General features: G+C 36.2%; 1 protein-coding gene across 2 annotated transcripts in view; it reads left to right on the top strand.

Annotated features, from left to right (window-relative positions):
- Positions 1–100: 100 nt before the first annotated feature.
- SFXN2 (sideroflexin 2) overlaps positions 101–17,148 on the top strand; it is a 36,703-nt gene continuing 19,655 nt past the window's right edge. Inside the window, exons 1-5 of one of the 2 annotated variants that reach the window (XM_087964623.1) lie at positions 101–273; positions 4,602–4,696; positions 13,348–13,511; positions 14,749–14,919; positions 16,566–16,664. In XM_087964623.1, the coding sequence (XP_087820749.1) occupies positions 13,354–13,511; positions 14,749–14,919; positions 16,566–16,664 (428 nt within the window). In that variant the 5' untranslated portion in view covers positions 101–273; positions 4,602–4,696; positions 13,348–13,353. The remainder of the gene's footprint in view (positions 274–4,601; positions 4,697–13,347; positions 13,512–14,748; positions 14,920–16,565; positions 16,665–17,148) is intronic. The other variant, XM_087964624.1, reaches the window with a different exon arrangement.

The raw sequence follows: 17,148 nt of genomic DNA, 5'->3' as shown, positions 1-17,148 counted from the left end.
TCCAAAGCGAAGGAGGGACTTGACTTCAGAGACACCGCCCACTGGCTTCTTTAATTTTTTTTTTTAAAAAAAGCACGTTCAGTTCAGCGCATGCGGCTTAAACGAGGGAGCAGCTCATTCTTTCTTGGGTGAAGAGTCTTTGGATTGGTTGCGAAGGGCCACGCGTCCCAACTATTAGGGGGCGGAGAGATGGGGGGGGGGATTAGTTATTATCCATGTGCTTTCAAGGGAAAGGCGTGTGTGTCTTGCCGAGTGGTGTTTGGCGAGTTAAAGGTAGGAGTTTGAACTAGAAAGACTGCGGAATAAGTGCTTGTCTTTCAATCTGGCAAGGGAGGAGGGGATCAGAAGGGACACAAAAGGCTCGCTTCTGGCATTAGTGGAAAAGTGGCTTCAGGGTTTTCTGATAGCTAGGAGTAAAAGAGTGGCATGGGATGGTGGCAATGTCAGGAGGGAATTCAGAGTCCTACTCAGCAGAGAAATATGATGGCCACCCAAACTCCAGGTTGACTTTCACAAACTTTCTGCTTTAAGTAAATGCATTGGTTGCCAGAACGATTAACGCTCATCTTCTGGAACTCGGTGTTGTGTTGGACTGCAGCAACCCATAACTTGAGGACATAAATTTAGGAAATTACTGTCAGTCACTTAGGTTCAGCGAATATAAGAACTGGAGGGGGAATAAATGACTTAAGGGCTTTTAAGGTAGATTGTTGTAGAAGGAACCATTTCGAATGGGAAAGATGTAAAATCAAGCCAGGTCTTGAGTGGTAAATGATTCATGCCGGTATTGCTTTGAAGATAAATCTCAAAGTAATGTGAAGGTTTTGAGCACACAAGCAATGGCCTGCCTGCCGTATATATTCAGCAGATCAACTGAGCTGTCCTGTTTTTTTGCCTTCTCCATAATTACGTACATTCTCTGAATACAGCAGGTTTATACAGCTGTGATAGCTAATGAATGTGTAGTAGTATACAGCAGTACATATTAATGTTAAAATAAACAGAGCTTTACTTATAGCCTGCATTTGTTCCCCCAAAATAGCATACGTCAGGTCCCCCAATCCTAAAGGAAAATATTTGTAACTCAGGGTTGAAATGATGGGTTGGTCCTTGGTGCTCTCTAAACTTGGTTGTTTTCTTGCAGAGGTTTCTGCTAGCACTGATGATGTTACCTAGTTTGGGTAATGAAACTTCTGCAAACAAAACAACCAAGCTCAGAAAGCACCAAGGACCTCTTTTTCATCTGGATATTTACCAGACTTCTTTAAACGTCAGCACATTTCTATGTTACATGTTTTCAGATTGTGCCCTGAGTTATGAATGTTAACTTGTGTAGAACAAAGTAGTAAATGACTTCTTGTTTCTTATCTACTAAAATTTAGTTTCAATGAACTATCCCTCTCCGATGCTTTAAGTGGCCTAATGGAGGCTGATCAAACTGATATGCTGGCACAGAATGTCTGATCTTTCAAGAAATTAAATATTTTGTAGCCCAGCAACAATGAAAATAAGGAAAGATGTCTAATTGGCTAAGGATGTATAACTTTGCCAGTAGAAATATTAGAACATTGAAAACAAGAAACCTGAAAAAGAAAAGAATGAGGCAACATATTTTTTTTTTTTTAAAAATGGGTTTATAAAAAAAAAGAGAAATTGGGGCAATGGGCAAAGAAGTATAGAATCAAGAGGATCTAATCAGGTTGCTTGTTCTTTGGAGTGAAATATGTAGTAGGAAGGAAAGACAAAAGATTCAGGCTGAGTGTGATAAAGAACTAAACTTTACTGCAAAAGTTTTTTTTTTACTTGATGAGCTCAAAGATTAATGCAATGATTCCTAGGGGTAATTAGTATAAGTTTGTTTCTAGTATTGAAATAGTGACAGTGGAAAGCCTTTCTTCATCTTGGTGGCCAGAGAGGTTCAAGAAGCTAAGGATGACCACTCTCCTTAGATTACTCTCCAGTATGTGTGACTGGTGACATTTCCATTAAATTTTCCACCACTACATGCAAATACTTTTGCCTAAGAATTCATGGCCAGCTATGAACTTTATGTGCACATTTAAATTGCTCCTGTGGTTGCATATCACTCTCTATTTTTCATTCTGTCACATTGTTGGAAGGTGCTGTAGGAACACCTCCCAATCATTTGGATTTTATTATTCTAAGTAATGTAACATCACTCATTCTATATTATTTATCAATTTAAAGTTTCAATCATCTTTCATGTATATGCACTTTTTAAAAAATACTCAAAATTATGAATGAGTGTATGAAATACCACTAGTCCCCTGCTTATTGTTCCAAGACCTCAAGTTTATTTCTTCTACTGGAAAAATGGATTACAGGTAGTCCGTGACTTACAACAGTTTATTTAGTGACTGTTCAAAGTTACAACAGCACTGAAAAAAGTGACTTATGACTATTTTTCACAGTTATGACCAATGCAGCGTCGTGGGATCATATCATCACCTTCTGCAACCTTCTGACAAGCAAAGTCAATGTGGAAATCAGATTCACTTAACAACTGTGTTACTAATTTAACAACTGCCATGATTCAGTTAATAAATGCGAAAAGAAAAGTCGTAAAATGGGGCTAAACTTACTTAACAAATTTCTCAGTAACATACATTTTGGGCTCAATTGTGGTCATAAGTCAAGGACTGCCTGCATTTTGTGTGGGCTTTTTAAAAAAAATCCACTTACCAATCTATAGACAAATGTCTCATTCTGTGGTTACTGAGTTTATCATTAAGTCTTAGTACATCAAGTTTTTCAGATCAGCTTTGCTCTTTATCTTTATTAACTTTCTCAGTGTTGGTTTAAGGGTGATTACACAAAATATTTTTTTGCAAGGATGAAGCTGATTGGTTTTTGCAATATACACGGCTAGCTATTTTGCAGTTTCTAAGGCAACCCTAACTTAAAACGTGGCAGGGGAGGGGAATGCAAGAGAATCTGTTACTTGACCAAATCCTGGTCTTTGCTTTGGACAAGATGGTAGGGTTGTTTCTCCGTCTCCCCCCCCCCACTTTTATTCCCATCTTATTAGAAATAATGAGATTATGAGAGAAAATTGCTGCAGGTATTAGTTGGGGGCATGTTTTGCTGGCCTTTTGAATAGTCGGGGAATTTTGGCTCAACTTAAGACCACCCTGAACATTGAGAAAAGAAAAGATTTCTCAGTAGCATTAGAATATTTCCCCAGAGAACATTCTAAGTGAACATTAGAATTAGAATTCTTTTTATTGGCCAAGTGTGATTGGACACACAAGGAATTTGTCTTGGTGCAAATGCCCTCAGTAAACATAAAAAAGATACATTAGTCAAGAATCAAGAATCATAAGGTACAACACAATAATAGTCATATTATTATATTATAATATGTCAGTTATACCAGGAAGAATCACATCAATGATCCTTTCAGTATGGTTAATCTCATTCGATTTTAACATCACTATGAAAAATGCTATAGAAGTTATAGAATAGTTACGCTTTCAGGGAAAGAAACCAGAATATGAATAACTCCATATGTGACCAGATACAAACTGAGTTCACATTTTCAGCTATGGTTTGAATCGTTACAGTTTGTTAGTTGAATACATACCGGTAACTATTTAAAGCAATATATAATGGTTTCTAAACCAGAGTTGTCGAGCTTTCATAAAATAGTAAGCCAAAAGTATACCAACTTCATAATGGCTTGGAGGAATGTGTGAATTCCAACAAAGAAAATTAAATAGAAAAGATTTCAGACAGTTTTTAGAATGTATATATTCAAATATCCTAAATGTAATGAGTCATTCTTTATCCATCTTCATTTTGCTAGCCTGTTTAGGAACAATTGGAAGGGATCACAAGTGTTAGAAGCCAATTTTTTTTTAAAAAAATGACCAAACAAGAGTAGGATGATACATGGAGTTAACTCAGTGCTCCAGATTTGATTCATAAGAAATCCTCAAGAATGCATGAGAGATCCTGTTTGTGACTCATTAAAGCAGATGGATCTGTTTCTATGATTGTCCAATTGCAGACGAGTTGCCAAAGGTTTACATTTATGTTTCCTTCCATCTGAAATACCTCTTCCTAATCAGATCCAAAATATCATACTTCTAATGCATAATATTTAAATGGGACTGAAGTATATGGTGTGTTACTCTGGAGTGTAAATATATTCCCACTCAGTTGTAATGGCGATTGTGGTTTTTCTGTTGCAGAATGAAACCTGTTTCCTTTAATTTTTGCTTGTAATGACGTACATATGTCATTGAATCCATTGCTACTCCAGGAAAATTGCCTATAATTTTTATGCTACTCAATGTGTGTTTTATTTCTTAAATAAAAATAAATATGAGAACAATTTCTTTCTAACATATTGTTCCTGGCATAAGAAAGGAATACTTTAAGATTGTCAGAAACTCTTCGTATTTTACATACATGCAACTACAACTAGAAGTACTTGGTTGTTCTTGAGTTCAAACCTGTGTGAAAAGTTATTTCTATAGCCAAAGGGGGTGAAGTTGTACATTTTGTATGGACAGATTCATTGACCAAATTCCAAGAAGGAATTGGGGTGTTTAAGTAGATTTTGTGTGTATTTTCAGATCCCTCAAAACATCTTGATCCTGGTTATAGATTAACCACCATTGCTGACAATCTACCTTTGACTGAGTAGAATTCCTCTTTGGCACTTAACCAGGTACTGTACATATTTTCAAGCACCATCTTCCAATTTGCCAGCTGGATTCAAAATAATATACTGGACATAAAAATGTAGTTGTTGTGTTCTTATAAAATACTGTCCCTAAATCAAATTATGGTTTAAAATGTCAGGTTCCATGCAACACTGTGCCATAAATTACCTTAGGTATTACCTTAGGTAAATTACCTTAGGTAATGTATTGAGCAAACCTAGTCAATGTATGGTAAGCTCCCATTTGTGGGAATTATTGAATCTGGAGAAGGATTTGCTCAGCCCCATAAATAGAAGATCCACAGTTGGTGATGCAAACCATATAGCTTTTAGTATTTTAGTTCTCAGTCCCATGTACAAATTGGATATCAGTCTATGTATAGTATCCAAATATGGGTTTGCAGTAAGGAGATCCTTTCTGTTTTGTGATATTCCAATTTATTTTACAGATGTAAATGTGATATAATTAAATAATTATGTGTCTGTCAATGTTTTAATTTCTCGTCTCTAAAAAATAATAAGTGCTTCCTTTCTGCTCTCAGTGCACTCCCCTCTTTCCATCAGTTTTCAGTCCTGTGGCCAAAGTCCTCTATGTTGATTTCTGGAGCTCTGTACCGATAGTTTTAAGAGAGTGTGCTGTCCATTAACAAAAGAAGTTGAATATTTACTTAGCAGTCAAGGGCATTTAGTTCTGTTTTGCCCTAGTCTTTTGAGAACTAATTATTTTGTAACAAAAAGTTAGCCTGTACACTTGCTGAGTAAAGTAACTCAATTTAAACTGCCTGTAAACAGTTTTGCACATTTTTACTATGATTATTTAAAAATCTTACATATATTCTTGTTGAAGAGGGTATTTTTGTTTTCCATTGTCCTGATTCTAAACACAATGACACACTAAAGAACTCAGAACTTTCACACAAATGTAGTATAGTTTATTGCGAGTATTAGGAAAAATTCAGAATATTTTTTAAAAAGGCTACACTTTATTTTAAGTGAAATTTTTGCTTTTTCACCACAGTAAAATTACAAATCTTTCCCACATTCTTGATATTGTAGCTGCTCTTGGTATCACTCTTCCAACCATGTCAAAAACAAAACCAGCATGTTCTTCCCTATCATCTTTTTTTTGTTTTCTTGATTATATGGAGTAACTTGTGATTAAGATGTTGAATTGGAGTAAAATATGACCTTATTTTTCATCCGAGCATAGCACTCTAAATCCTTTTATTACCTGTTATCATAACTGCTTTGTATGGGAAATCTGTTATGCCCATATATTAGCTTGTTCCAACTTGGATTTTGCAGCCAAAGTGGTATTGATACAATATAGCAGGAGGGACACCAGACAGAGTAAAGTGTTATACACAACAAAATAAAACTAAGTTTTGTCAAAGTTCATTCAAGTGTTCATTAAAAAATAAGAGCAGAACAAAAGTTGTTCATTTTATCTGTTTATTCATCTGTGCTACAAAGACTATTCGGCTGGTAATAAACAATATAAAGAATATTGTCTCAAATTGCTTTGTGAATTTAATAGAAAAATATCTAATAAAGCTTTCAGTGGTGACTTTTCGCATATCATGGTTTAGAATGTGTGACTATTAAATAGTATCCCATGTTAGCAAGTATTTTAACTAAAATTACAGGTTTATATCAAATGTGCCAGTAAATCAATGAAATGTGCTTATGCAATTCTAAACAGAATAATCTTATTTATTTATATACTACATTGTGTTGAACAGCCAGAAATTCTCCAATGTATGTAAGGAGTATAGGCAGTGGTGGGATTCAGCCAGTTTCCACTAGTTCAGCCAAACTGGTTGTTAATTTTTTGTGTAGTTCGGCAAACCAGTTGATCCCACCACTGGCTGGCCCGGCCCCGCCCACAAGGGTTACCATTTAGGGTGGGGAGGCTGAAGGGGCATGCCTGATCGGGAGTCGGAGAATGAACCGGCCATGCTGATCAGCTGGGAGGCTGCCCTTCCCCTGCAGCCCGTTTTTGGCCTGGACAGCCTCCTGCAAAATCCTGCAGCAACCACCATTCCCTCACTAACCTGCTTTCCAGCTCCGTTCTCTGGCATGCTGGGCAACAAAAGAAGACTATGTGACTACCAGTTTAAAAAACGTTCAGTCAGTCCTTACAACTTCATGGGGTGGGTGGGAAAGATTTCGTGAAGTTGGAAGGTCTGACTGAAATGTTTTTAAAATGGTAGTCAGATGGTCTTCTTTTGTTGCTCTGAACACAGGAGAATGGAGCTGGAAAGCAGGTTAGTGAGGGAATTGTGGTTGCTCTGGGATGGGGTGGAAGTGAGGATTTTGCATTATCACGCTCTCAGATGGGGTAGGAGAGAGGATTTTGCATTATGATGGCTCTGGAATGGGGTGGAAGTGAGGATTTTGCATTATCACGCTCTCAGATGGGGTAGGAGAGAGGATTTTGCATTATGATGGCTCTGGAATGGAGTGGAAGTGAGGACTTTGCATTATCATTGCTCTGGATGGGGTGGAAGTGAGGACTTTGCATTATCATTGCTCTGGATGGGGTGGAAGTGAGGATTGTGCAAAATCCTCTCTCCCACCCCATCCCAGAGCAATGATAATGCAAAATCCTCACTTCTAACCAATCCCAGAGCCATCATAATGCAAAATCCACACTTCCACCTCATCCCAGAGCAACCACAATTCCCTCACTAACCTGCTTTCCAGCTCTGTTCTCTGGCATGCAGGGCAACAAAAGACCATGTGACTACCAGTTTTTTAAAAAGTTCAGTCAGACCTTCCAAGTTTGCGAGATCCCCGAGAGTTTAAGATGGGCGGACTTCATGCTGCCTTGGGAATTCTGGGAATTGAAGTCCATGCACCTTAAAGTTGCCAAAGTTGAAAAACATGAGTCTACACTAGTGCTTAGGATTTTCCATTCCTTTTTTATTTAGAGTTTGGTGCAATTAAATAAATCAGTTGTGGTTTTCTTTTCCTCTTTCTTTCTGACACGTTTACTCTTTTTCTATCCTGAGCCTTTTCTTTTTTTTTTCAAATCTGTTTATTTTTTTTATCCCTTAGCTTTGTATTTTTTTATGTATGAAGGATCAAATATTCAGCCATTATAATTCTACATTCCTTATTTACAGAAATCATATCAAAATTTAGAAAGAAATCCATTGGGAGCCATCTCATATAAGGCAGGCTCCGAGTCTTTCTAACCAAAAAGTGTTTATCGATAGAAGAGAATATTTGTAGCTCAGGTTGAACTGTGGGGTCCTTGGTGCTCTCTGAGCTTTATGGTTTTCTTGCAGATGTTTCATTACCAAACAAGGTAACATTATCAGTACTAGAAGGGAGTGGAGGTTGTTCTTATTTTCATATACTAGTGGCTTACCCTGTCAGTCTTGATCAGTTGCTTCAAAACAGTGTTTTGATTGGTGGCAGGTCTCTACAGCCTCAGGCAGAGAAGGGCTATTCTGCATCCCTCCCTCAAATGTTCTTTAAAATACAGAGTTTCCCAGCATTCCTTTAGGAACCTCCAACTTGGAAACTGTTGTTACTCATCCCAAAATGAATCCTCTTTACCTGAAGCTTCAAAATTTGCTGTTTGCTGGGAAGATGTGTAACTAAAAGTTCTTCTACATTTAGTGTACATCTGACTTTGGGGATACTTCTTCATAACCAAACAAAAGTGTATTTTCTGTGCAGTTCACACCCCTTGCTTGCTGGATCCGGATGTCACAAAGCAAAGCAAAATTTTGTAATTTACCCCTTGTGCCCTGTTTTGACTGGCAGAATGTTGCAGAAGGACTGAGTGCTGCCATGCCCACCCAGCCAGTCATTAGGTTGTTAAATTATTTGAATCCTACCACTGAGTATAGGTCTATATACGTACAATAAAGAAACATCTTTTTTTATTTGAACATGACTCCTAGTATCTTCATGGACATGTCCCCATATTTATACTCACAACAATTGAAATGATTTGCCATTGCTTCCAGCTGAGCAGGCTTTTCCCGTTCCCGTATCCTGTAGTTTAAGCCCTGATAGCTTCCCACAGAGTGTCCTGCTCACAAACTGCAACATTCTCTGCTTATTTGTGAACCCTGCCTTTGTGGTTTATAAGCTGTGGTTTAGCAAGATAAGTTAAGTAGTGCTTCTTTCATAGACCAGTAAGCTTGGTGCTGCAGACAATTTTTAAATTATTTTGCTAGTCTTGAACACCTTTGTCTGGAGGAAAGCTTAAACATTTTGCATGTTGGTTTTTTAATAAATTAAAAATTAGTATTGAGAAGTTCTTCTGTTTTAAGAACTCCATTGCATCAATATTTTATTTTACCTTGCTTTTCCTTGAAACAAACAAAAGAGATATGGTTGAAACACCATAAGCAAATACCTCCCCCTTATCTCTCTATCTCTGTTAAAAAGATCTTTGTTTTCATTCTGGTTATGACAAAAATAGAGGTGAGTTTTCTTAAGAGTTGTTTTTTTCTGAATTGTGCAGATGCAAAATTGTGAAAGACTTCTCTCTCTCTTTTATAATCAGGTGTTTTCAATAATGACATATTTGGGGGATGCACATAGAACTGGAATACCTAAGCTTCTAGCAATTAAAAAAAGTGGTGTTAGATATTAGTATATTTTCAGCAATGCTTCATCTTTAAAACAGCTCTACAGTCCAAAGGTGTACAACCCCTGACGATAGAAACATTATTTAAATAGCACTGGAGGTGTTTACCTCTGTTTTTTGAATATATTATTCAGATTCAATTTTCCCCATTCTTTTGAAATCATTTAGAGGTAAATTCATAAGAATAAAATGTAATAGTTAACAAAAACTAAAAACCCAGTAAAAGACAATAAAAATATTACAATATGTTTTAATGAATACATTACATTAAAAGCCTTTTAAATTGAAGAAATGGCAATAATTATTAAAATTTTGGCAAAACATTATAGTTTTTAACCTATCATCCACACTGAGGGAGCCAGCCTGTCTCTCTGGGGAAAAACTTCCTAAATTCAAACCTGCAAAGGTCACCAATAATATGATGTATCTGCTTTTGGCAAAATGTGTTGTATGAATCCACATTACAGGCAAAACAACCACCTTGATGCTTGTTCAGCAAACTGTACTTTCAAAAATTCCAGATATTGCGAATTTTAAGTATAATTATAACTGAAAGTTCCTGTCCCTAAAATTATGAGTCTCTCAGATATGGGACATAAAAGCTAATCTTCAGTGCATAATGCAGGCGTTGGCATGAGTAGTTTTCAAGATAACTTGGTCCAAGGTATATAGGTATGAATAAGCAACTCAGAGAAATTTGGAAATAAATTGGAATTCAATGAAGTTATTTCAGGACTCATTTTAATATGCATACCAAGTGCAGCTTACATTAGTTGTTTCTAAATATTTTTTCAGGGCCAACCCATATCCAGCACAAGTTACAATAATCTAGAAGAAGGCATTGATCATTGTAGGATATTATTTATTTATTTATTTATTTATTTGATTTGCCAATTGTTTACAAGATAATAAGTATAAATGTATGCATAGTTGTGAATACATGAAATGGTTACATATAAGAAAAATAAAAGAATAAGAGAAACAATAGGACAGGGACGGTAGGCACGTTGGTGCGCTTTATGCACGCCCCTACAGACCTCTTAGGAAAGGGGTGAGGTCAATAGTAGACAGTCTAAGGTTAAAGTTTTTGGGGTTTGGGGAAGAAACTACAGAGTCGGGTAGAGTATTCCAGACATTGACCACTCTATTGCTGAAGTCGTATTTCCTGCAATCAAGTTTGGTGCGGTTTACTTTGAGTTTGTATCTATTGTGTGCTCTTGTGTTGTTATGGTTGAAGCTGAAGTATTCATTGACAGGTAGGACATTGCAATGTATGATTTGTATACCATGCTTAAGTCAGACCGAAGACGGCGTAATTCAAGGTTTTCTAGTTCTAGAATTTCAAGTCTGGTGGCATAAGGTATTCTACAGCGAGTAGAGGAGTGGAGAACTCTTCTTGTGAAATATTTCTGGACTTTCTCAATTGTGCTAATATCAGATACGTAGTGTGGGTTCCAGACTGATGAACTGTATTCGAGTATTGGTCTAGCAAATGTTTTGTATGCTCTGGTTAGTAGTGTGATATTACCAGAGAAAAAGCTATGTAGGATTAGGTTAACAACTCTTAATGCCTTTTTGGCTATGTAGTTGCAGTGTGCTCTAGCACTTAGATCATTAGAGGTGAGTATTCCAAGGTCCTTTACAGAGCTTGGGTCATCAACAAGATCTTGACTATTCAGCTTGTATTTTATTTTCTGATTTTTTTGCCAATATGTAAGACAGAGCATTTATTTGTTGAGATTTGAAGTTGCCATTTGTTTGACCATTCGGATACATAGTCAAGATCTTTTGTAGGGTAGCAGTATTGTCTGTGGTATTGAACAGCTTTACATCATCAGCGAAGAGAACGCAATTGCTCTTAATATGATCACAGAGGTCGTTTATGTAGAGTATGAAGAGAGTTGGTCCTAGAACACTGCCTTGGGGAACACCACTATTGACAGGTACTGGATTTGATAGGACGCTCCCGATTTTGACCATTTGTTGTCTGTTTGACAGGAATGCTTCTATCCAGTTATTCAGTTGTCCAGAGATACCATAGGATTTTATTTTTAGGAGTAGTTTGTCGTGTACCACTGAATCAAAGGCTTTACAGAAGTCTATGTAGATTGCGTCTATTGTTTTGCCCTGGTCGAGTTGTGTCGTCCATATGTTTTTGCAGTGTAAGAGTTGCAGATTACAGGATAGTTTTTTCCTGAAACCAAATTGTTTATTGGAGAGTAGGTTATTTGTCTCTAAGTGAAGGATGATGGATTGGTTAATAATTGATTCCATGACTTTACAGGTGACGCAGCATAAGGAGATTGGCCTGTAGTTTTCAACTAGGCTTGGGTCTCCTTTTTGAAGATGGGGATGACTGTGGCTTGTGACCATAGGTTAGGCAAGTAGCTGGTTCTGAAAGATTTTTCAAAGATTATGCTTAGAGGTTTGGCTATGGCAGTGGATAGCTTTCTTAAGAAGTAGGCACATATTCCATCCGGTCCAATAGATAGAGATGGTTTTAGGTTGCGTATTGCTTTTTCAACATTGTCTTCTGTGAAATATTAGCCCAGATAGATTAGGGAAAAGGGGGATTATATAAAAATGTTAAGCATTACTGCCATTGTCCAAATCTACATAACAATTTGGAGCTCAAAAAAACATTCTTAGTTTGCTGCATTCAGTTCTTAGAATTTTTAAGACTTCAGAGAATGGATGTGGGTTGCATTACTGAATGTTTGCTGAAGACACCAACCAGTAACAGACTACTTATAGGCCTATATAGGATGATATTAATGATCTGTTTTAACACTGCACTAATTTTGAAGATGACTGTGTTTTAAGAGAATGTACATGCAGCATTTCTTAGGAATGTATAACAATTATTTTAGCAGTTTCCATTTGGACTAAGAATCCATTATGGAGAAAACAGGCCAATAAAAATCTCCCCTGCTTTGAGTGGATAGTATTTTTGAATGACTGAACATACACCCTGTGATTCGGTTAATATCAAAGTTCATAGCTTGAACAAACATCATATAAGCTAGTAATTGGCTTTTACACATAATTTCCAATCCTTTCAGAAGTTTCTTTATCAATTACAATATTTCAAATGTCCATTAAAATTGAGATTATGAGAATTATCCATCTTTGGGCCATTTTCTGATCTTGGCTTATCTATCAAGCTCATACCTGATGGGATCCTGTTATCTAGGTGCAAAAAAAAAAAAAAAAAAATAGCTCTTGGATTTTCCAGAATCTTTGTGTCCACCATATTGAAACTAAATTCCTAGGTAATTATTTGTTTGTTTTTTATTTTATTGCTTTTTAAATTAGTGACAAAAACAGAAAAAAAAAAACCAAAATAACAATACTTTTATTATTAAACAAATAAAAAACATAGAATTTTTTAAAAAGTGAAAAATACCACGAAGAAAAGAAAATATATAAGTACACTATGTTAACAATAAATAGTTACAATTTGACATGATTATTTAATGCAATTATTATTCAAGTACATATGTTTCTAACATACAGTATTAGAATAGTTTGTATAGTATAATTATCGTGTTTTTTTAACCTATTGTGGTTTTTCTGTATATGTTTTATTTGCAGTTTTCCTTTAACAACCAAAAACCTATTATGTTTTGTAAAAAACTATATTGATGTGTTATAGATTCAAAAAATCGCTAAATCCAATTTTTGTAGTATGAAATTGTGACTGAATGCTGGCTGTGCATAGTAAATAGAGCTGGTTCATTTGTTCTGGACAAGTGGCAAGCCTTGTAAATATTTTTTGGGAGGGTGCAGCAGCTAAATTCACCAGCTGTCTTTTGCTGCCTTCCTCTGTTTGGCTTAGCAAGCAAAATTCTCATCTTCTCTTCACGCAAATCTGTGGGGCAAAGAATTGATAAATCAGTAGGACAAAATGCTAACAGGTACATTCTTCCTTTGTCTACAGTCTTTAAAAAGTAATTCACAATTTTTGGGTGACAGCTTAATAAAAAAAGCAGAGAGCTACAGTGTTGATTTACAACTTGTCCTTTCTTCTGTACTCCCTCTGCAGTGAACAATGGCAAGTATTGCCAAGTTTAATATTGATGCCCCTCGCTGGGACCAGAATACTTTTTGGGGGCGTGTAAAGCACTTTTTCAACATCACAGATCCACGGACGCTGCTGGTGTCAGAGCAAACGTTGGATTCAGCGAAGACAATTGTAGAGAACTGCAGGTAGCCAACTGGGAGGTTGCTGAATAATATCAATCAAATTTGGAACCTATAAAATCTAAGAGTTGCATCTGTTCAAATGTATCAATAAAATTAAGATATTAATCAGACGTGATGACAATTGCAAAGACAAATTTGGTCCAATACTATAAAAGAGACACTTTATCGACAGTTACAGACTAGAAAACCAAATTTGGCAAATACACATTAGTGACAAAATGAATAACATACATCAAGAATAGATGTTTGCCTTGTTGTGTGACATCATATAAATTTAGTCAAATACAGAAACTTAACAGTACTTCTTTAAAAAGGGGAAATAATTGAGGTAAAACCAGTAGTTAGAACCAATTCCAATGTTTATAAATATTTTGGTATAATCAATTACAATGAAACAGAATTTAGAACTTAATGTTTTTATTATTTTTTTCTCATTTTTAACTAATTTGTTTTAAACCTGTTTTTTAAATGTTTTTTTCTGTTATCTTTTCCCCTTTTTCATTTTCTTCACGTGATTATGTGCATTTATTTGTGGAACATTAACAAACAGTAATGATACCGTCTCTGGGCGAGATGAACAGCAAATAAGTTAATATAAATAGATAAATAAAAATTATTAATTAAAAAAATATTCATTCTTGTTAAAAAATATTCATTCTCGCCATTGCCATTGGGTGGTGATAATTCTTAAATGGATACTCAAACCTCTTCTGAGAACAGACTCTTTCACAAAAGGAAACCCTTCATAACAAAAGGATTTCTCTGCCTGGGGCTTACTACTAGAAAATTAAATCTACATGTATTGAAATCCCACACTCTTGTGAATTGAAATGCAAGGCAGAGCTGTACATAATATTATACAAACAGAACCAGCCTTATTTACTAGACAGAATGAGACAGCTGCTTCAAGCACCTGATTTGATGCAATTGGAAGATTTAATCATCCAAAAGGGTAATATTGTTGGTTTACTTCTGCTGATTGTGTGGAGTTTAGATTTTCTGCCTTGAGTATCAGAGTTTCTTCATTTTCTTGCGTACAGCTCTGCGCGTTGTAGATTGCGTTGAAGTGCTTTGGCATACAACAAATTTGAATGTTAAGACCCCCAACCTGCACTCACACTTGTTTCAAGAGAGAGTTTCTTCTGAAGCTCCAGTGCACCATTTTAAAGAGGCATGTGCTATATACTGAAATCACTAAGAGGTATAAAACTAAGAAGGTATTCCTTTTTTGCACCTCTAGGGCAGGTTCCGTCCCCCCTGGAACCAGTGAGGAACAGCTTTTCTATGCCAAGAAGCTTTATGACTCGGCTTTCCATCCCGACTCAGGGGAGAAAATGAATTTAATAGGGAGAATGTCATTTCAAGTCCCTGGAGGAATGGCTATCACAGGCTGCATGCTGCAATTTTACAGGTAAGAAGGGGCATTTTTTTTTCTGAGGTTCATTGCTCTCTTTTATCCTTTAAGCAAGTACTGTATATTTTAGAACAAAAATTTCCAATAGTTGACATTGATATCAATTAAGGAAGGCTTGTGGGATAGTCTAAAAACAAGCTGCATGTCGGGGTAAGACAGAGGGGTCCCAGATTGAGATAAACAATCTATACTTTGTGCAGATAAAATTTGGGGAGGAGGAGAAAAATTAATAAGAACAAGTATATATGAATCCTAGTCCAGGATGCTTTAATATGGATTCCTGCACTTAGCAGAGGCTTGGTTTGGATGGCATGATTGGGCCTTTTTATTTCATAATTCTGTGATGTATTTATTTACTAGTAATACAGTGGATACAATACTTGTATCCAAAACAGTATCAGTGGGGAGAAATATGCCAAGCAGTAACACAGTTTCTTATTTTGCTTCCTAGTTTCTAATAAATTAGAAACCGTGGATGAAGTCATATTTCATTAATATGCTAAAACAAATAAGCCATGTATGATTTAGCAGATAAACTATGTGTGTGGTGTCTCCCCCCCCCCCAATACTTAGAGTAGAGGTATATAACCCAAGATCCCAGGGTCTAGAAGCCTGGTATGTCTATTCTCCCCAAAGACAGGGCCAACCAAATGTTTTCATTTGACAGAAGAGAGAAATGATTAAGTATTCATGATCTAATCAACTTTTAATTTAATTTTAACTTTCATTTAAATGTTACCTGTTTCTTTTCATATGGTCTGCCTAACGTTCAAAATACAGTCTTCCTTATGCAACAAAAGTTATGTTTGATCCTTATCCCCTCAAAATATACACACTCTTGTTTTCAAATATTCAAATACTCACTTCAAATGTATTAAAATAACAGGTAACCAACTTTATTTCACAGAACAAGTTATGAAAATTCATCTAGCAATAATTTTTGCCAAGGTCACTATATGTTTTAGAACCACCAACTCTGTGTAATGGCCTTTTAATGGTAAAAAATTGCAAAGGCTAAAATGTATACAGGAGGTTATATGATAAATGAAATGTTGAGACTGCATAGCTTTTCAACTAAGACAGTGACTACTTAGTCAGTCTCACAAAGTAGAGCCAGAGTTTGTTTTCCAATGCTTTGCAGCTTCTCAGTATACCCAGTGGCCTGGCTTTACATAAGCCAGTCAACCTTATATTAATTATACTGGCTAGATTTGCCCAACATGCTTGGCCACAAATTGCCACTTTTTAGCCTTGCAGGTTGTGAGAATCCCGCCATCAACTTTAGCCTCAACCCACTTCTTAATTAGAGTTCTATAACTCTGTTATATCTTTTGTACTAATTGTTCTTTTGTTATTCTTTTTCTTCAGCTATTTTTTCAGCTTTACTAACTGGAACTTTGTGCTTTGTTTACCTAGGATCATTTCAGCTGTTCTAATTTCATTTTAATAGGAAGTTTTTGATTATGACAGAGGATCTTTGATAATAAAAATTTTATAATAATAATAAAATCAGTGTCTGATCAAGGCTAATACATGGGTCCAGAAAGAGAGCTAACACTGGTTCTATCTCATTCAGCTTTCTGGAAGATACACATACCTTCTCAGATGCTTGAATCTGTGTTCACTTTTTTTTTTCTTTACAGAACAGTCCCGGCTGTGGTGTTTTGGCAGTGGGTAAATCAGTCTTTTAATGCCATTGTGAATTACACCAACCGGAATGCAGCTAGCCCCATCTCGGTCAAGTAAGTGTCTCTTCAGGATTACCTGATAGCTTATAGTTTTCAGTCAATGCTCCTTATGAACCCATTAGCTGGCTTTGCTTTAGCTTTGATCTATAGCACTCTCTGGAATCATTGCTAAGAGGAGATTTCTTTTGCGGTATAGACATTGTGGGTACATGGTCGAGTTTTGCTAGCCATAGTACCTTTTCATTTGGATGTATAGTATTTCCAGAACTGACTTCAGGGAATAGAAAATGGCTGACTGTTGAAAAGGGACAATCGAGATATATCTACTTTTTCTGCTCCTGTATGTAGTTTTCATGGTTGATTCAATTCAGAGCTTTATTTCTGAGTATCAGCTAGAGTGGGGTAAATGTGGGATGGGACCTGAAATGGGGAAGTGGCTATATATATCAAGGATTTTAGCCCAATACAATTACCTGTGACTCCGTGTTTCAGAAGGAATCTGGCACATCTGTAGCTCACAAACACATTTATTCCTTTT

Source organism: Notechis scutatus, chromosome 4, assembly GCF_049901735.1.
Source record: "Notechis scutatus isolate UNSWTSFEM ecotype Mainland chromosome 4, rNotScu1.2, whole genome shotgun sequence".
NCBI lineage: Eukaryota > Metazoa > Chordata > Lepidosauria > Squamata > Elapidae > Notechis > Notechis scutatus.
The sequence above is the reverse complement of the archived record's forward strand: the minus strand, read 5'-3'. Positions and strand labels throughout refer to the sequence as shown.